Source organism: Lingula anatina, chromosome 6, assembly GCF_051362555.1.
Source record: "Lingula anatina isolate TDL-2025a chromosome 6, LinAna3.0, whole genome shotgun sequence".
NCBI classification, from domain to species: domain Eukaryota; kingdom Metazoa; phylum Brachiopoda; class Lingulata; order Lingulida; family Lingulidae; genus Lingula; species Lingula anatina.
The window spans coordinates 9,050,057-9,070,837 of record NC_141772.1 but is presented as its reverse complement, the minus strand read 5'-3'; the positions used below and the strand labels follow the sequence as shown (position 1 = coordinate 9,070,837).

General features: G+C 37.3%; 3 protein-coding genes across 3 annotated transcripts; all 3 read left to right on the top strand.

Moving 5' to 3' along the window:
• The first annotated feature begins 3,924 nt into the window (after nt 1-3,924).
• LOC106182040 (15-hydroxyprostaglandin dehydrogenase [NAD(+)]-like) lies at nt 3,925-8,117 on the top strand. Its single transcript, XM_087016088.1, has 7 exons — nt 3,925-4,111; nt 4,577-4,697; nt 5,214-5,320; nt 5,619-5,715; nt 7,079-7,155; nt 7,331-7,490; nt 7,616-8,117. Exons 1-6 carry the CDS (start codon nt 4,019-4,021, stop codon nt 7,472-7,474), a joined length of 639 nt encoding a protein of 212 aa, XP_086872214.1. The 5' UTR covers nt 3,925-4,018; the 3' UTR covers nt 7,475-7,490; nt 7,616-8,117.
• Nucleotides 8,118-9,364: 1,247 nt separating this feature from the next.
• On the top strand, nt 9,365-15,689 carry LOC106150360 (15-hydroxyprostaglandin dehydrogenase [NAD(+)]-like). The gene is made up of 8 exons (XM_013523106.2): nt 9,365-9,566; nt 9,772-9,925; nt 11,441-11,561; nt 12,759-12,865; nt 13,212-13,308; nt 13,707-13,783; nt 14,127-14,287; nt 14,723-15,689. Exons 2-8 carry the CDS (start codon nt 9,833-9,835, stop codon nt 14,841-14,843), a joined length of 777 nt encoding a protein of 258 aa, XP_013378560.2. The 5' UTR covers nt 9,365-9,566; nt 9,772-9,832; the 3' UTR covers nt 14,844-15,689.
• A 164-nt stretch (nt 15,690-15,853) lies between these two features.
• LOC106182102 (15-hydroxyprostaglandin dehydrogenase [NAD(+)]) lies at nt 15,854-19,854 on the top strand. Its single transcript, XM_013566752.3, has 7 exons — nt 15,854-16,168; nt 17,229-17,349; nt 17,641-17,747; nt 17,872-17,968; nt 18,379-18,455; nt 18,835-18,995; nt 19,206-19,854. Exons 1-7 carry the CDS (start codon nt 16,076-16,078, stop codon nt 19,324-19,326), a joined length of 777 nt encoding a protein of 258 aa, XP_013422206.2. The 5' UTR covers nt 15,854-16,075; the 3' UTR covers nt 19,327-19,854.
• The last annotated feature ends 927 nt before the right edge of the window (nt 19,855-20,781 follow it).

The window sequence follows — 20,781 nt, the reverse complement described above, 5'->3', positions numbered from 1 at the left end:
TACTAACTCATAACCCCAAGAGATTGCAAAGAATTTATTCTAAATACGATAAATAAGAAAGAGAAAATCTGCAAATTTGCAGTGTCGTTTAACGCATAAAACTGCCAACAAAATTGAAGTTACACGAGCAAAATTGAAGTTGCACATTCATTCTAAAATATTCGACAGCTGGGGGAACGGGTTATGGAGTTTTTTTTTTTTTTTTTTTTTTTGCCTAATGGCACATAACTAGTTGAGTAAAAGCTGGCGTACAGTACTCTATTAAACATGGGCCTGTGCATAGTGTTGATTGTTATAAAATAAAGATACGCTTACCTCATCAAGAGAAAAATGCGTTTATCCACAATGATGAAATTTACAACTGTTCAATTTCTACACAGTAAGCATAGGTAAGGATGCGAGGTCACTAAACTGATCGCTATTCACTGTCACTATACACTATCAGGTAAATTCAGCGTGACTGATTAAGTCCCAGGTGTTGGGACGATAGCTCTCAGGTACGCTTTCAGCTTATTGTGTAGAAATTGAACAATTTAAATTTCATCATTATGAGTAACACTATTACATGTACACATATCAACTTTCATAAAAAATGCATTTATTTTACAGCACGTGTTCAAATAAGTGCGTGAGGTATACCAGTACCAGTATAATGAATATTGACGAGCATTTTTGACTTTCAAACCTGCTTCCCTCACTCAAAGATTAATCCCTTTTATAAGGTCAGACGGGAAATCAGAAATACTGTTTTGGACGCCCGGAGACAGCTAAGTTAGAGCCAAGAGCAGGCGACAAAAATTCCAGAACTTGCTCAATTTGTAAATGACGGGAGGATAGCAAGGGACATTTTGTGTAATTTTTATGTACTGTTTACTTGACTGGGGACAGTTTTCACCCAGTTCACTATCTTTTGAATTTTACCAAAGAACTATAGGCTTAAAAAACTCAATTCAGAATAAAAATTACAGCCTCATTGTTATTACTACTTTTCGCTCACGCACGTGGTCCTGTCAGAGCAAAAAAGCAGCAACGATGAAATAACACTTCCAGATAGTAATGTGCAAAGATGCAGTCTCTGGAGGCCAATGGCCGTAAAACCAGTAATCGCCAAGGCAGGCACCGAACCCACTTGTCCTAGAGGCATCTGTGTAGAGGCGTAATACTTTGGGGTATCCCATTCTTCGTCACGGAAGAATCCCCTGTCGTTGAAAGAGAGAGGAAACGCCCTCCACATATTTAAATCCGCACGAGCCTCCTTATTAAGACGTTTATGATGATACGCTTTGGGAACACACGATAACATAAAAAAGATAATTGGCCCTTTTTCCCTCCATCTTTGCTGAAATGTAAATTATATCTTTAAGCTTGAAAATTATATAACATGCATGATTGTCATTCATAGATTTATATCTAACTCTCAGTATTTTTCATTCGTACTTTGAACATTAATCAAAGTGCAAATGTCAATAAAATGACATTTTCAACCTACATCTATTTGATTATGTTGTTTTGTGTATGATAACAAATTTTGACAGCAAACTAGCCTCGGCGACTCCTCTCAATTCATGCACTCATAAAAGATAATACAGTATAATTACAATTATTTATGGCACATTGAGCTCTTGGACTCTGGATAGAAAAGAACAATACAGCATTGGTCAAAAAGGTTGTCCCACCCCCATTTCCATGTACTTTTATTTACAAATGATAACCTTACAGCCTTAAATTGTTAGAAATAGTGCTTTTTATTACGGATACAGTGTCTAACGTGATTAATGGTTTAAAAAATACAAAATAGTGGTAAAAATATACATATTTTATACCATTTAGTAAAATTTATAAGAGGTACCCCCTCAAATCGACTGTTTCACTGTGACTTCTACAGATGTAAAGAAATGTCTATAAAATTGAAAAGACGCCATCAAATGTCACCAAATTCACACACAATTAGCATTAGGGTGTGCTTGTTAAAGGTCACGTGCCTTACAGCGTGTGCGTCTACTGCGTACTGCAATTATCTCCTGTAGATGGCGCGACAAGACTTCAACATGGGTAACAATTCTGTTTTGTGGGATATTGTCCCATTATTCTTAAGCAAGTTTGGGGGGTTGGTCCGCGTTTTTATGGGGTTGGTTCTCCTTTGCATTGCACACTCCAATTCATGTCACAGTTCATTAGTAAGTTTAATATCAGGGCTCAAAGATGGTGGTTCCATCCTTAGACCATTGTGTTTCTTCAACAAACACTTGCCTGGCGAGAGGTGTGAGCAAGTGTGCAGTCATGACCAAGCCAGAAGTTAACCCCAAAGTCAGTTCTTGAAGATGGAATGAGATATCAGCTGAGAATGCTACGTTCAGTGATCCCACAGGCACCTGAACCTGGCCATCCATCACTGGAAGGAAGTCGATTTTGATGCCGAATCAAATTATTTCTTGTATCCCATCTATGGTCAAAGAGGGTCCATAGACATGTTAAAAAATGCCTCTCGGAAGGGTGTGTGTAGGGTAACATCGCCTGATCAATCCGCATTTGGAGAACATTCCAAGCCCATGGTATTAGTACATTGTTCCTTTTGGAACAAAACGTAACAGGGGCATTTTAATGTAACATTCTCAACAAAAATCTCACTCCATTTGCAAGAGGTGACTTCAGGGATGCTACTGGCTTCATTGTGACAACGCACTTGCTCATAGCTCTCGTCTGGGAAACGATTTGTTGCAGAAACACAGGGCTCTGAGGATGGGACAACCGTCTTTGAGTCCTGATATTAATCCTACTGAGCACCTGTGGCATAAATTGGAATATGCATTGCAGAGGAGAACCAATTCCTAAATAATCTTGACCAATTCCGCCACGCTCTTTAGGATGAATGGGACATTATCCCACATAAGAGAATTGTTACCCATGTTGAAGTCTTGTCGCGCCATCTACAGGAGATAATTGCAGTACGCAGTAGACGCACACGCTGTAAGGCACGTGACCTTTAACAAGCACACCCTAATGCTAATTGTGTGTGAATTTGGTGACATTTGATGGCGTCTTTTCAATTTTATAGACATTTCTTTACATCTGTAGAAGTCACAGTGAAACAGTCGATTTGAGGGGGTACCTCTTATAAATTTTACTAAATGGTATAAAATATGTATATTTTTACCACTATTTTGTATTTTTTAAACCATTAATCACATTAGACACTCTATCCGTAATAAAAAGCACTATTTCTAACAATTTACGGCTGTAAGGTTATCATTTGTAAATAAAAGTACATGGAAATGGGGGTGGGACAACCTTTTTGACCAATGCTGTAGAATAAATGTTAAAACAGAGTCACAAAACTGTCTCTACTCTGGTTGCACATAGTTTAAATTTTTTTCACGAAAATGTAAAGTAATAAAGAAACTAAAAAACAACTTTTATAAGTATAAAAACTTATAAAATATCAATTCACATTAATATGACCCCAGAAATAAACTTGTGCAGTGAAAGAGAGTTGATAAATTATATTAAAAACACGATTGCGTTGAAGCACATCAGCTCAGCTGTTAAATTCAAACTTGAACAACTTAACTTTTCTACTGCAGTGGACGCATCTGTCCCAGATTTTACCCAAAATCCGTATTATACATAACGGGACATGTACATGTAACTTGACACTTGAGCCCTAAATCGTGAGAAAACATTCAGTCATCATTCGACACGCCGTAAGTTTACAGGAACATAGCTCTGCTTAACTGTTCTGAGGCAGAGCAGGTACGTACCGCCGTGACATTTTAACTCTTTAATTTAACTGTAACGTTTTAAAGTCTAATTCTACCGTGAGAATGCATTTTTCATATTTTTTTGTTTTCAATTATTTAGAAATAATATTAGCCAGTGATTGGTTTAACAATTCTTTTTGAGTTTTCGGAGATTTTCTCTCTCGATTTACCCTGCTTTTGTAGTTCGAGGAAAGTATCCGTTCTCTACAGACGAGAGGAGTATTGGAAACTACATACAAGACACTGAAGTTCATGACACTATGATAATCCAGGACAAAGTGGCGTTTGTTACTGGCGGGGCACAGGGGATAGGACGAGCTATATGTGAGGCACTGCTGAAAAAAGGAGCCAAGGTGACGTAACGTGAACTATACACACTGTACAACGTGTAACTTTAAACCTTCAACGACTGATTGTACATGTTATTAATATTGTTTTATCACTCCCAGTATGCAGTTGCTGACCTAAAATTTGAATGCCAGACGCATGAAGTTAGGTATTACTAATCATTGGTTACACTGAAGCGAAGAGGTAACCCTAGCCGTGCTGTGTGTCACTTTCCATACCTGTGCGTTGACCGTGACGCAAGTCCTATCATAAACGTAAAAAATGCCACCTGCCTTCTAGCTTACTACCCAGCTTGAGGTTAATTTACAGTGCAAAGGTTTTGGCCAGAACTTAGGGCCAGTTTAAAAAATTGTAGATTACAGAAAGTTTTCTGCTTGACTGTTCTTTGATCTGTTCGGTTTCAAGATTGTTACACAAACGTATCACATTTGTGAACACTGTACTTCAACACGACTCACTTCTCTTCTCAGGTTATTATAGCCGATATCAACGTCACAGAGGGGAAGTCGACAGCGTCAGAGTTTGCCACTGAGTATGCTGATAACATCACCTTCATTGAATGTGACGTCACAGATCAAGAAAGTGTGGAAGGTATTCATACGTACGGCTTACATGGCGTATGAAATATGTTTTAAATTAACAATATTAAGACTAACGTGTTTCAAGTCTCACATTATCAAAATACAAATTTAGTACAAATTGCTCAAAAGAATACAGAGAACATGATATTTAAGCAAAAGCTTTATTATAATAAAGACATAATGACCTGTTGCTTTAGTGCGAGTTCATGAAAGTTGTTTTTGAGTGGATTGCAATTGACAAAGTGCCAACTTGGCCTGAGATCTCACATTGATTCTATTTTTCCCTGAGGACTGGACATAATGATCAAACTAGACTTCTAAAACAGAAGTGGGTGAATTCACCAGATATCACCGATTCCATTTCACCATGTCAGCCTGAATTGTCTCAATGATACAAAAATACACTTTAAACATTTGAAAGTTGAATCGATATTATTATAAATATTAACATTATCATTCAATAGTCTTGGCCATTGGCGTGTAATAAAGCTACAAAATACTTTTAAAGTTGCAATTTCTTGTTCAGATGCGTTAGGAAAAGCAAAAGATGCATATGGTCGATTGGATATCATTGGAAATAACGCGGGCGTTCTAATGGAAAATGATCCCATAGGAACAATCAACTTGAATTTGGTGAGTTTTCCAAAATGATATCATTCCTGTTCCAAAGGTCGTAAATGTGGAAAATAACTATTTTGAGATTTTCAATTACTGATTTGTATTTCTCTATAAATTCGAGTTTTAAATATTTTAAACAGTTTAGACATATGGAATTTACTGCTACTTGGTATACGTTGCAATAAAACCAAAAACCTACATTTAAGTTAAAATTATATTTTATAGAAAAAATGTTAAACATATTGCAAATTTTTAAAACGAGATATAACAAATCTTTATTTTAATTGATCGTGCGTAAACTTTAAATTACCAGTGTGGAATGATGCGTGTAGCAGCAGTTGCCATGAGTTACATGAGAGCTGATAAAGGTGGCAGCGGTGGGATCATTATCAATACAGCTTCACTGGCTGGTAATGTATATGTATATATATACTGGTATGATAACGTATTAGAAAAGCCTTAAACAGATTTAAAAACATGTTGAAAACTTATCATGTCGATGATCGTCTGAGTTTTTTAAATATTACATGTTCTTGCTTTGATGTTAACGGAGGTCGATACGTAAAGCCCCCTTTACACTGGACGGCGTCCTTTCTGCGTCCAGCAGTACGGCCCCATTTGAGAGTTTAAAAATTATAATATTTTACGTGCCGACAACTGGCCGATCATTGAGCATTCATTCTGATACAAAATTAATGCTCGTGCCTCCTTATTAAGACCACAGCGATGCCAAATTTCATGGTCGCAGAGAGGACGCAGAAAGGACGCCGTCCAGTGTAAAGGGGGTATAAGGACTTAATGCGCTTACATAATGCGGAAACTAACTTTGTCATGTTATGACATAATGATGTCACATCAAAAATACATCTGGGTGAATGCGCTTACTGGTGCTGATGACGTAACAGCAGCGTTTTGTGCCAAAAATCTCCTGCACCTGAACAGCTATCAACATCGTTTTAAAGCCTATGAAATCACAACAATAAGTTCTACAATATGGATACAGGTAATCTTCTTAAAAAGCTTACTTCTGATTTTTTACAGTAAGTAGGAGAAATAATGCCTTTGTTTGAAAGGTTCTATTTAATAAGGCGCTTCTATCTCATAAGCAAGACGAATTTAGTGCAAACACTAGCACCAGATTGTATTTCACACCTTCGTTGTCAACCATTACAATTTTAATGACGGCATCTGCAGTGGCGGATCCAGGATTACTTGAAGGGGGATTCGGTTTTTATTTAAGGAATGACAGGCCTCGGATATGAAACCGACTCACGCCCCCTTGGCGTGGGGTTCGAGGCCCGCGCAAGGGCCTTGAAAATTTTCTTGGTGTTTTGGAGCACAAACGGTGCTATTTGGTACGGTTTAGAACTGTGATTGAGCTAGTCAACTATCTATTTTCTAAAGTGGAATATTAGTGGGATTTTTTAAAGAAAATGAAGGGGGTCAGGACCCCCCCTGACCCCCTCCACTAGACTTATAAGACTGGGGTACGGAAATACAGCACAAACCTCTCACAATCTTAAACCAAATCATGTACGGGGGCATTGTGTAAAAGCAAATACGCTCTGGGTGGTGGACAAAACAAAGGGATTTCTGCAGTAGTATCTGTTTAAATTAGATCTATCCATATGAATAAAGGGTAAAAGCTATTTTGACCATTTGGTCAATATAAAGTATCGATCTCCCTTAAACCAGGTTTAAGCCATCAGCTAATGGACAATATTTGAAATTAGAAAACTTCAACATTGAATCTTGATTTTTTAATCTTTTCAGGCATTATGCCCTTTTTCGCCTGTCCCTCAAATTGTGTCTCAAAGTATGGCATCGTTGGATTCACAAGGTCTATTGCTGTAAGTTATTTCACAGTATTGACTTGTTGTAACTTCTGGTGCGCAGCCAAGTTGTAAGGTCGAAGAAAATAAAACCGAAACACACCATAACTCCAGGTGCAAGTTTTGCAATATTGTTGAGATAAAAAAATTGTACTGCACATTTTTGTCTGTATATTATTTTTTTACTTTACAGATGAGTCCAGATTTTGATTTGCACAAAGTACGCATGAACTGCCTATGCCCGGACATGGTTGATACCCCCATGATCAGCCGTTTTCCAAAGAAGGCGAAAAGAAAGGGTTTATTGTCCATTATGATCACGTCAAAGATGCAGTGAAGCAAACACCGCTAAAGTACGTGTAACGTTGCACGGTTTCCATGTTTTAAAATGTAGGCATATACATTCTTTTTGTTTTTAATGATATACTGTACATGTAGTGTTTATATATATTTCTTATATAATTCTCTTTCCCCTTAGGCCACCTGCAGTGGCTGATGTATTCATAGACCTGGTTGAGGATGAAAGCAAGAAAGGAGCGGCTTTGCTTATCCCACGAAAGGGTCCTCCGCGAGACATCGAGTTTCCGGTATATCAGTGACAACCACTTACAGAAGAAGCCTGGCATAGATTCGTTACTCTTTTATGTGCACGTATCTATCTGAATTTTATTTTGGTTATTTGTATATAATTCTTGGTTTATTTGTGAACGTAGAGAATTTTGGAAATCAAAAAAAAAATCGATTGATAAAGAAAGAAACTTCATTTGCCGAGCTACTTTTGCACTCGGTAGATTCAAGAGAACAACGTTGCAAGCATAGGTAAGCACTCTGTCACAACTAACACATCTGGTGGAAAATGGTTCACAATCGTCAAGGCAATCACAATATAGCGGTTGTTTCAAGTTGTGTTAAATCTTGGCTTATTGTTTGTTATAGTGAGTCATACAGAAATTTCCTAATTTTTCAATAAAAAGGCTGTGAAGAAATTCTGAATTCTTTTTTTTTCGCGTATGGACGCATGCGCATTAGAGAGATGCGCAAAAGTTCTGCGCATTCAGAAAAGTGCAGGTTGCAGAATAGGCCTACTCGATCATATAAAGTTACATATCTAATATTAATACATAAATGTAAGGACCCCTCAGCACTAACATTCTGTAGACAGATTTTTATGGTAGTGCCACAGCTCTGTATGAATCCTTATTTAAATTTCTAAAAGAAAAAAAAAACATTTTTCAGTACCATTTTTACATGTAGGCCTAGTGTTTATAATGCATTGAAATAAGTGCGAGAGGTCTACCAGTATAATGAATATTGAAGAGCTTTTTTGACTTTCAAACGTGCTCCCCTCATTAAGAGATTAATCCCTTTTTAAGGTCAGATGGGAAATCAGAATACTTTTTTGGACGCGCGGAGAGAGCTAAGTTAGAGACAAAGGGCAGACGACAAAAATTCCAGAACTTGCCCAATTGTAGAAAACGGGAGGATTGCAGGGGACATTTTGTGTGATTTTTATGTACTGTTCACTTGACTCTGGACAGTTTTCACCCAGTTCACAACCTTATGATTTTTACAATAGGCATAAAAAACTCTATTCAGAATAAAAATGAGAGCCTCGTTGTTATAAGTACTTTTTATATCACGCACGTGGTCCTGCGGGAACAAAAAGCAGCAACGATGGGATAACACTTCAAGATAGTAATATGCAAAGAATGCAGACTCTTCGGGGCCTTCGCCTCCTCATGTCCGCTTACTGCCCCCCCCCCCCCCCCCCTGGCATTTTTCTCAGGCTACGGCCCTGAATCTCCTCCACATATTTAAATCCGCACGAGCTTCCTTATTAATACGAATATGATGATGCGCAGAAACACACGATTACACGAAAGATAATACAGTATAATCACTATAATTTATGGTACATTGAGCTCTTGGACTCTGGATAGAAATGAACAATAATATATTTTATGTTTAAACAGTGTCCCAAAACAGTCTCTACTCTGGTTGCACTTTAAGATTTTTTCACGAAATTGAAAAGTAATAAAGGAACAAACAAACAAACAAACAAACAAACAAACAAAAAACCTCTATAAGGCTAATAAATTGTGCATTTTATATCTATAAAATATCAATTCACATTATGACACCAGAAATAAAACTTGTGGGGTGAAAGAGAGTCGATAAATTATATTAAAAACACGATTGCGTTGAATCACATCAGCTCATCTGTTACATTCAAATTTGAACAACTTAACTTTTCTACTGCAATGGACTCAACGGACCTATACTATACACAAGGTCCATTTTATATAAAACGGGTCACGTACATGTAACTTGATACTTGATTCATAAATCACGAGAAAAAAATTCATAAAATGAACACGCCATAGGTTTACAGGCACATATCCCTGCTTTACTGTTCTGAGGAAAAGCAGGTACGTACCGCCGTAACGTTTTAACTTTTTAATTTAACTGTAACGTTTTAAAGTCTAAGTCTACCATGAGAAAGTATTTTTTATACTTTTTGTTTTCAATTATTTCAAAATGATAGTATCCAGTTATTGCTTTTTCAATTCTTTTAACACTCAATGAATTTTCGGCGATTTCCTCTCTTAAGTTAACCTGCCTTTGTTGTTCTAGGGACCTTTCTCTACAGACGGGGATTGTAAACTACCTTCAAGGCACTGAAGTTCATGGCAGTATGATCATCCAGGACAAAGTAGGGTTTGTTACTGGCGGGGCACAGGGAATAGGACGCGCTATATGTGAGGCACTGCTGAAAAAAGGAGCCAAGGTGACGTAGCGTGAACTATACACACTGTATTACGTGTAACTTTTAAATTGACTTGCAACGACTGATTGTAAGATAATTTTTCTCACTCCCAGTGTGCGATTGACGAAAGGGGAATGCCAGACCTTGGACATAATAACGTTATTATGTCCAAGGCCAGACTAATGCAGTAAAGTATTACTAAATATTCAATAATTGGTTACACTGAACCGAAGAAGTAACCCTAGCCGTAATATGTTTTATTCTCCATATCCGTGCGTTAAGCCTGATTTCATTTGTCACAGGCGCCGTGCGATGAAATCGTTTACGGTTGACCGTACAATTTTTTTGAGATAGCAAGGGGCAGTTTGTCTACATTACATACGGTCGCCGTGCCATTTCTCTTACATGACCTTGAGGTCAGGTCGTGAAAGATCGGTTTGGCAATCATATACGGAGCCCTTTCAGCCACTGTGCAGTTGGTGAACAGTGACCGTGGGGCTGCAATGCTGTTTGATACGTTGTCGGTGCAGCCCCCATGCGTATTTGACCACTAACGTCGAAATATCAAGGAGACGCACATTTTCAAGTTAAAAAAGGAAAAAAAAAAACATTTACTATTATTAAGCTTCCTACAACCCAAATGCGAAATAAGAGACAGGTAAGATAACAGTATGAGGAATAACATGATAATTTGAGCGCAAATTTAGTGCAAAATGGTCCATGAGAACCCGTAACTCGTTTACATTTGCCATGCGATGTCCGTAAACTGCCCGTAAATCCGCAGGCGGTGACAGTGCGAAATCGTACGAAATGCTTACGGATTCAGGACCCCCATAGCCTCTAACAATTTTGTCAAGCTGAAACTTTTGACAAACTTTTTGAATCGTTTCATTTTTCAAACAAAATATGATTTTCCCCACGTGACCTCGAGGTAATGTTCGAGAAATAACACGGTCCCCACACGTTATATTCGCCGTAGCCCGTAGCTACTTACGATTGAAAAAAATCGTACGGAAAATCGTATAATTTCATCGTACAGCGCCCATGGCAAATGTAATCAAGGCTTATCAACTTCACAATCTACGGGCTGACGATATTAAGCATTTGCCAAAAGGTGCAGCTAGACAAAATTGCAGAGACTGCGGAGGCCTTAAATTCGTACGATTCCGTGCGATTTCGCACGGTCACCGTCTACTTCCGCTCATACAAAAAGGGATTTACGGGCAGTGTACGTGCACCGTATGTGCATGCATTTCAAATGGCTTTAACTGTAAAGCGAGTCCTAACAACAGCTATCATAGACGCAAAAAATAAAAAAAAACTGCCTTCTAGTTTATTACCCAGCTGGAGGTTAATTCAGAATACGGATGTTTTGTACAGAACTTACGCTCAGATTAAAAGAGTGCAGATTACAGAAAGTGTTTTGTTTGACATTTATTTATTTATTCTGCATCGGTTTCGTAGGAACGTATTACCGTTGATAGTTTTGCACATTTCTCTACACTGTACTTAAACCCGACTCACTTCTCTTCTCAGGTTATTATAGCCGATATCAACGTCACAGAGGGGAAGTCGACGGCGTCAGAGCTTGCCACTGAGTATGCTGATAACGTCACCTTCATTGAATGTGACGTCACGAATCAGGAAAGTGTGGAAGGTATTCATAAGTACCAATTACATGGCATATAAATTTATTTTTGATATTTAATTTATGATATTAAGACTAACGTGTTTGTGGTATTAATTTCAAGTCTCACATTATCAAAAAACAAATTAAGACCAAATTGCTTATACCCCCGTCAAACTAGAGGCGGAATGAGCAAGAATGCCGTCGGAAAGACAATTCTTTGTGCCTTCCTGGATATTCGAAGAGCATTCTAAGAATTCCGAGTGCATTTCAAATATTTCTACCCATTCTTGTGCTGGGTCCGAATGTTTTGCTCATGTTAAAAACTTTCGAAGTGCATTCCAAGTGGAAAATTTTCGAATGGCATTTGATTAGTATTCTAACTGCACTATGACTGCATTCTAAATATTCTCACGGCATTCCGACAGCATTCGAAACATTCTGATCACATTCGAAGGAGAACCGAAATGTCAAGACACTTCAAATCCTGCTAGAATGAGCCAGAATGCAACTCGAATGCATCTCGATCTTATTTCAGCCAGCAATCGAACTACACTCGTACGGCATTAGAAGTGTATTCTAAATGTTCTGGCTGCATTCTGATAGCATTATTGATATTCCTTTTTTCCAACTACATTCGAGCTGCATTTGAGCTGCATACAGCCGAAATGTGCACGAATCATTCCAGGCGGATTCAAGCGCATTCCGAGTATTCCAACGGCATTCTTACAATAATTTAGGTCAATTTGAAATTTCTTCCCGAATGTAGTACCAATTTTTAAATTTAGTCATTCCGGCTGGATCTGCTTGATTCCTGCTGATTCCGAATAAGTGTGACGGGGGCTAAGAATACAGTACCGCAGCTTCGGAGGGTGAACACGATATTTTAGCAAAAAGCTTTATTATATTTCAGTTATAATGTTCCTTTGCTTTGGCACAACTGCATGTTAACTCCTGTTTTGAGTGGATTGACACAGTGTCAACATGGCCCGAGATCTCACATTAATTCTGTGTTTTACTGGGAACTGTACACAATGATAAAACAATACTTCTAAATTGGCTTAATTGTCTGAATTGGCTAAATGATGAAAAAAAACAAACACTTTAATCATTTGAAAGTTGAATCGATATTATTATAAATATTATCATTATTATGAAAAATAGCCTGGGCCATTGGAGTAGAATAGAGTTACCAAGCACATTTTACGGTTGCAATTTCCTTTTCAGATGCGTTAAGAAAATCTCATGACACATACGGGCGACTGGATATCATTGGTAATAACGCAGGCGTCATGATGGAAAATGATCCCATAGGAACAATCAACTTGAATTTGGTGAGTTTTCTAAATGATATCATTCCTGTGCCAAATGTCACAAATGTGGGAACTAATTCTTTTGAGATCTAAATTGCCAGTTACTGATTTGTATTTAGCTAGCTACTTGGTATACATTGCAATAAAAGCAAAATCCTACATTTTAAATAAAATTATATTTTATTGAAATAAATGTTAAACATAGTGTTAATGGCATTGTCAAGTCCCAAAGAGAAACCTATAAGTTCTAAATTTTAAAACGAGACAAACATGGACTTAATATTGCAAATAATAATAATAATAATAATAATAATAATAATAATAATAATATGTTTTTTCCCACTGACAATACTTTATGTGATACCAGTGCGGAGTGATGCGTGTAGCAGCAGTTGCCATGAGTTATATGAGAGCTGATAATGGTGGCAGCGGTGGGATCATTGTAAATACGGCTTCATATGCTGGTAATGATATTTGTATATTGATGTGATAACATATATAAGTAACCTGATATAAAACTTCTATTACACTGATTTAACACATGTTGAAAGCTTGACAGGACCATAGTAATGAGAGACTTTTAATGCAAACATTAAAACACCTTTAATGCAAACAATGGCACGTGATTGTGTTTCACACCATCTAGTACGGCATTCCAATTTTCATGATGGTATCTGGCTAAGCAAGGAGTAACAAAGTAAACCTATCACAATCTTACACCAATTTACAAATCATGACGCGCTCTGGGTGGTGAATAAAACGAAAAAGAGGATTTTTGCTCTAAAAGCTATCAACTAATGGAGAATAATTATTTGAAGTTGGAAAACCTTTGCATTGAATCTTGTTCTTTTAATGTTTTCAGGCATTATGCCCTATGTCGTTTGTCCCTCGTATTGTGCTTCAAAGCATGGTGTTGTTGGATTCACAAGGTCTATCGCTGTAAGTTATTTCACAGGACTGAATTATATTGTTAATTCTGGTGCACAGGCACGTTGCTAGGGCGAAGGCAAAAACCGGTACTTTAAAAAAACTCATACCTTTTTCTTCACCCTGACGACGGAAAGAGCCCACAATTCCGCAGATAGGCATGCACTGAAATTAAAACTTGGTGACTGTCCCCGGCATTGTGCTCTTTGTGCGCAGAGGTCCAAAATGGCGGACAGAGTAGCATTCACAGCCTTTGCAACGTAACCAGAATGGGACGGATAACTTAGGTGCAAATTTTGCAAAAATGTTGAGAGAAATTCTGCACTTTTTTGTCTGCATATTTTTTATTTTACAGATGAGTCCAGATTTTGATTTGCACAAAGTACGAATGAACTGCCTTTGCCCAGATGCGGTTGATACCGCCATGGTGAGGCGTGTTTCCAAAGAGGGCGAAAAGAAAGGATTTATTTTCCATTACGATCACATCAAAGAAGCAGTGAACCAGCTACTGCTGAAGTATGTGTTGCGTTGCACAGTTTTCATGTTTCAAAGGGTTTACAGAATGCATTCATTCAAATAATTTAAGGTTTTTAATGATATACTGTACATGAAGTGTATGAAGGTTTTGCTGTATGGGTCCTGCTTTATAATACCTTTTTGCTCTTTTAGAACCTGAATGTTGGAAGGAGACCCGAGCAACTTTTGAACCGATAGCAAAATATAACATAGTTTAAACTTGCAATATAGGATGTATGAAACGAATAGGTTAACTGGCTAAAATGTTTATTGACTTCCAATATCTCGTTTAAATCTTATTTCAATCTTATTGCGTAAGTAGCCGATATCGAGAAAACAATTCTTAATAGTAGCTTCTTTCTAAATTTGAATATAATGGTATTTTTATTAGTAGGCTATCATTCAAAATATATTTTTATACTTTTTTCCACTTAGACCATCTGCAGTGGCTGATGTATTCATAAACCTAGTTGAGGATGAAAGCAAGAATGGTGCAGCTATGCTCATCTCACGAAAGGGTCCGCCGCGAGACATCGAGTTTCCAATATATCAGTAACGACCACTCAAAGAAGAAGGCTTGTTTACCGTAACTATTTTACTCTGAAGAAAAAAAGAAACAGATGTGAGGCACTAGAAAAGACAACACCCCGGTGTCCAGAACGAAACGCTTATAGAGAAACTTTTTAACAATTATTAAATTGGTGGGTTTTAAAGCCATGTTGTTTAACGCATAAAACTGCCAACCAAGTTGAAGTTGTATGAGCAAAGTTCAAAAGTTCTTTTTCTAATTTCAATTCCAAAACAATTCGGCAGCTGGAAAAAAAGGCTATGGGTCACGAGTTTCTTGCCTAATGATACGTGACAAGTGGAGTACATGGGCTGGCATACTCTATTAAACAGAGGCCTGTGCATGGCGTTGACTTTTATGAAAGATCCTATTTTAGCCTGTACGCTTATCTCATCAAGAGAAACTGCGTTAATTATACAGCACGGATTGAAGTACTGGTTAGTGCTTGAGGCCTGCCAGTAGAAGGTATATTGACGAGCACTTTTGACTCTTAAACGTGTTCCCTCATTCAGAGATTAATCCCTTTATTTAGGTCAGACGAGTAATCAGAAGGCTTTTTCCTGACGCCCGGAGAGACCTAGGTTAGAGCCAAGGGCAGACGACAAAAATTCCAGAACTTGCTCAATTTGTAAATAACGGAACATTTTGTGTAATCTACGTACTGGTTACTTGACTAGGGACAGTTTTTTCATCCAGTTCACAACCTTTAATTTTTACCAAGCAACTATAGGCTTAACTAAAAAAATCTAATTAGTAGTAGCATATTTTATGTAGCTTTAATCCTTCTCCTGTATCCCTTTTAAATACTTAAGTATTAAACTTATTTTATTGTTACTGCTTCCAGTTTTTTTTAAACACAACGTCGCTTTTACTGGACAATTCATTCCCGATATTGTGTTATATATATGTATGTTTGACTAAATAAATATTTATCTTATCGTGTCTAAATGGGTTGATGATACGAGTACGTAATGCTATCCCCCCTGTTTGCTGTGTAGTCTAAAGTTCATCATTTCAAACTCACCCAGAACTCGGAACTAAGTAAGCCATTTGCACAATTTGGATGTCGTCTGCTGAGAAGCCAGGCGCAGACGACCCTTGGAGCTGAAGCTGGAGCAGTCGCTCTGCAAGCAGTTGGAAGTTGGCAGCACAAAAACGAGCACGAATAAAATTATTTGTGGAAGAAGGCAATAGTAATTTCATTTAAAAGGTGGAACAAGATGATAATCCAGGACAAAGTGGCGCTTGTTACTGGTGGGGCACAGGGAATAGGACGAGCTATATGTGAGGCACTGCTGAAAAAGGGAGCTAAGGTGAGAATTCCAGTTAAAACAGTTGTTGAATGCCATCAGCTAGTAGTGGTTGTCTAGCAGACAATTTCTTCGATATATCCACTTTAAAAATGATATTTTGTTAATTGATGCAAATGCCTGGTTGATCAGCGCTCAAAATGCAAAGTAGTTCAGTATTCAGGTTAGGCGGAGAAGAGGAATCAAGAAAATGTTAAATTTGAGTCGGAAACTTCAAGGCTAAGATTGAATTGTCTAGATACAGTGAATTAATTGACCCATTTTGACTTTGTGGGAAAAACAGTTGGGTTTAGTTGTAGAGGCATGAAAGCATTCTGGTAGCATTTTTGAACTTTGTTCTACAAACAGTGTATAGTTAAACACTGGCAATAAGGGAGACTGAACATCATGTGAATTTACACAACCCACTGCGTTTCGTCTTTTGTTATCCTAAAGTTTGACATCGCTTGGTACCAAAACGCTTTCAAGACTTTGATTTGCTCCTGTTTTAAAAATAAATAGTGGCCAGGCTGAAACCTGATTTGAAATACCAATGTTTTATAAACACAATTTACATCTTTGTTGCTTCAAAGGAAAACTGACCTGATATCGTGAATGCGCAATAGTTATCGATAAGTAATTATATATTTGTTTATCGTCTGTATATTTGTAATTTTTTTGTAATTTTTCAAGTGCATTTTTTAGTTTAATATAAATATACAACTGACCTGTGTCTACATGGACAGGAGTTTACTTCAGTAGGCTATGGGATATGAGATGACATTTTCAATCATATCGCAAGAAATATGAGGAAACTATACAGATAAAGTCAGTGTGCTGTTGAAACACTTTATATCTACAAAATGAGATATTTTTTGATATGTAATTCAAGATTGGGAAAATAAGCATATCTATTTGAATTTTAATTAAATAAAAATTTCATGTATGCCAAACCACATGTAAGTTACTTCAGGTATATAAAAAATATGATCAATTTTAATTAAAACATTCACGCGGTTCCGTAACCCGATTTTGTAAAAATCTTGAAGCATCTTTCAGCTTTGGTTGTTTGTTTTAATTGTAGGTAGTTATTGCCGATATCAATGCAACACAAGGAAAGTTGACGGCAGCAGAACTGGCAGAGCAGTATGCAGGGAAAGTGATCTTTACGGAGTGTGACGTCACAAAAGACGAGAGCGTTGAACGTAAGTTTAAGGTCAAGACCACATTCTTTTGTGTTCTATACAAGGAAAAGAAAATAACCTGATAAAGTAAAATAAAACAAAAACCGACTGTGTGGTTATTTTCTTATCGCTAATAAATGTATTCGTGTCCATATCTTAAGTTTTACCTGTAATATAAAATTGCAATTGACTAACAGGTTTATGTGAGGTGTGGGATATACCCGATATATGCTGCCTTCACCCTGTGTTAACATGTATACTAAGGATGGGGAAAGTCACATCATTTAATGTGTTAACATGTACTTTTTGCAGGAGCAATTAAAACAGTGAAGGAAGTCTATGGAACACCCGATATCATAGGTAACAACGCAGGGATCTTAGATGAAAGCATCCCACAGAAAACCATTGAAGTGAACTTGGTGAGTTGTCTTTAGTATCATAATCATTGAGGTTGACGAGTTAATCGTTTGTACTGTTGTACGAGCTCTTTTTCAAACCGACGATCACCAACGTATTCCTTTTTTAAAAGGTATTTTTTTCCAGATAGGTGTCTTTCGCTTGGCCTCGGCAGCCATGGACTGTATGAGAGCAGATAATGGTGGCAGCGGTGGGATCATCGTTAACACTGCGTCCATTGCTGGTAAATTGTCTTTATTTGGATTGCAATTTTACTACCTATTTTTATCAATTCAGAAGATATAAAGCCAAACAAAGCGGATCGAGTTGAAAGTAAAGAATTCATTCAGGTTGATAAAAAGCAAAAATTGTCACAGCTAACTCATTATTTTATTCAGCCAAACATGAATACTAGATTTTATTTCTGTCCAATGATAAAAAAGTCACACTTTTCTTGAAGATATGATTTCTTCGTGTGACCAGGGCCCTTTGATGAATGAAGGCTCACCACTTTATGCCACATAAGCCAAAATATATAGCTGGTCGTTTTGCACTTTTATATTCATTACACAAGATACAAGTAAAGTGCAATAAATTATTTATTTCGTGAATACGATGAGTATAGTTGTAATAGTTGCATTCTTATAATTTCAGGTCTTCTTCATTTCCCTAGTTTTCCTGCATACTGTGCATCAAAACACGGTGTTGTTGGATTTACAAGATCTTGTGCTGTAAGCAGCTCCGTTTCCTTTCTTCCATTCTTTTTTCTCACACTCACGGTACCCACCTTTCACATTTTCCATTGTTTATATTTGATACATTACTGGATATAAATATATGACAATTATGATAATTTCGGCAGCAAGTGTTCGTGATAAAAAGTGCACTTGTGTTTGCGGCAATGCATGATTATGGTTTAAATCCCTCGAAGATGCTCATAATGTTTTAAGGATTCTAATCTGGACTGTTTTTAATGAAATATTATACAATCCTAATCAGTATTCTGGTGTGACCAAGGTCAGTCAAGAACAGGGCTTGGTTCTGATGTGTCACACGTTCATTTGTACAGTATCTTACTTTTCTCATACACGATCCAACCACATCTTTCAGGCAAGCCCTGATATGGAAGTGCACAAAGTACGGATGAACTGTCTGTGTCCGTGTTTGGTTGACACTGATATTGTCAAATGTTGGACCGAGGACGGAGTGAAACAAGGGAAAATATTGTCCCTCAAACCTCTTCAGGATTACGGGATGCAAGAGAAACTTAAGTGAGTAAGCGATTTGTACATATATTTCAAAATTCACTCGCAAGTTTGTTCCAACTCCATAATAATAAGGGGTGGTGGTAGTTTTCTTTATTCGTTTGATAAACAGGCATGTGTTTTGCCCTAACATTTTGTTTATCTTAAAGGTTTTTACTTATATCAACAGATCTGAAAATTAACAACACAAACTTTTAACATTTGTCTTCTTCATAGACCAGCGGAAGTGGCTGCTGCGTTCATAGACTTGGTTGAAGATGACAACAAGAACGGCGTGGCTCTTATTGTGCCTAATGACGGGCCGCCGAAGTGCGCCGAGTTCCCAGCATACCTGTGAACTGGAGCAAAATCCGGAAGCACCACCGGAAGCACCACCGGAAGGACAACAGCCCTTTGCCAATTATCGCCAGTTATTACATGATATTAGCTTACAAGTGTCGCCACTGCTCTATTGTAGAGGGTAAAAAACTGATGTTTTGTTTGGCTTATTTGATATGCCCTATCAAATATAATCTAGTAAGAGACGCTAGCAAAGTAACGGACTCAGAGTGTTGCTCTATATTGAAGTATCTGGTATTTGCTTAAACGGAGTTTTTTAAAAGTACGTAGTGACTCTATAGATCAGATGCAGCTGCATTAAATATTCATTTTGACCTTGTTATATCTATTTCATACATGATATGTAATAGAATTGTATGTATAAATACATATTTTTCTTATAAAATGCATGCAGTTAATTAATGAAAATTAGCAAAGTAAGTGAGTGTCTAGACGTTGGTAGATTGCCACGATGGAGCCCATTATTGTTAGATGTGTGAGATAACGACTATCAACAATAAAATACTGTGATAAATATTGAATATAATGTGGATTATTTTATTATTTCGAAAATAAGGTTTTCTACGCAGTAATGTGTCATTGCACTTACTTTATTAGTTTTCTGCTTGTTCTCTTGTGAGACATTTTGACATTATAAACTAAAATCTATCTTAAACTTGCTTAACTTCTAACTGATGTTGGGCGAAAGCAGCTTTTATGCATTTCAAACACACACACACACACACACACACACACACACACACACAAAAAAAAAAAAAAAAAAAAAAAAAAAAAAAAAAACGAGAGCTCACCCCGTCTCTTCATAAATTGTGTTAGAGAAGCATCGCATTCCAGAAGAGTATTGTAGGAATGGTGCGACCAATCAAATGCGAACTCCGACAGACTAGGATCGGTCAATCACAAAAAGGATATTTAAAATGTGAAATGAATGGGGATTTTGAAAGCTTGATGTTGTCTGCATTAAGATTTCTAAAACTTAAAACTCAAACAAATTGTAAAATTGAAAGTTATCGTGAAACACAGCCAGTTCAGAAAAGGTGGGGTCGAGGGGGCAAGGGGGGGGTATTAATAAGACACATTCGAGTTATCTGCATAACGCCAAAATAACTAGAAACTTGTATTGGACACATTCAGTTTAGTTAGGCAGTGTTTTTGAACGTTACCCTTGTAAAAACACGCAAGACGTTACCCTGCAAGATGCAGCTTCAGTCACTCCACCACTCTATTTCAATATATGTTTATGCCAATCCCGAAATACCGCAGGATATTTAACGTTGTTTTTCATTAATACAATAAATGGTGTGTGATATATAAGCTTCTGTATGTATAGGTTGATTCATCGCTTAATCCACTGGGGCTAACCCGTGAAGTGGGCGTTTTTGCATGGGAAAGTTTGTAAAGACACGTCAGTTCATGTGGCACCTTGTGTTACAGTAGTTCTTTTACCTGCATG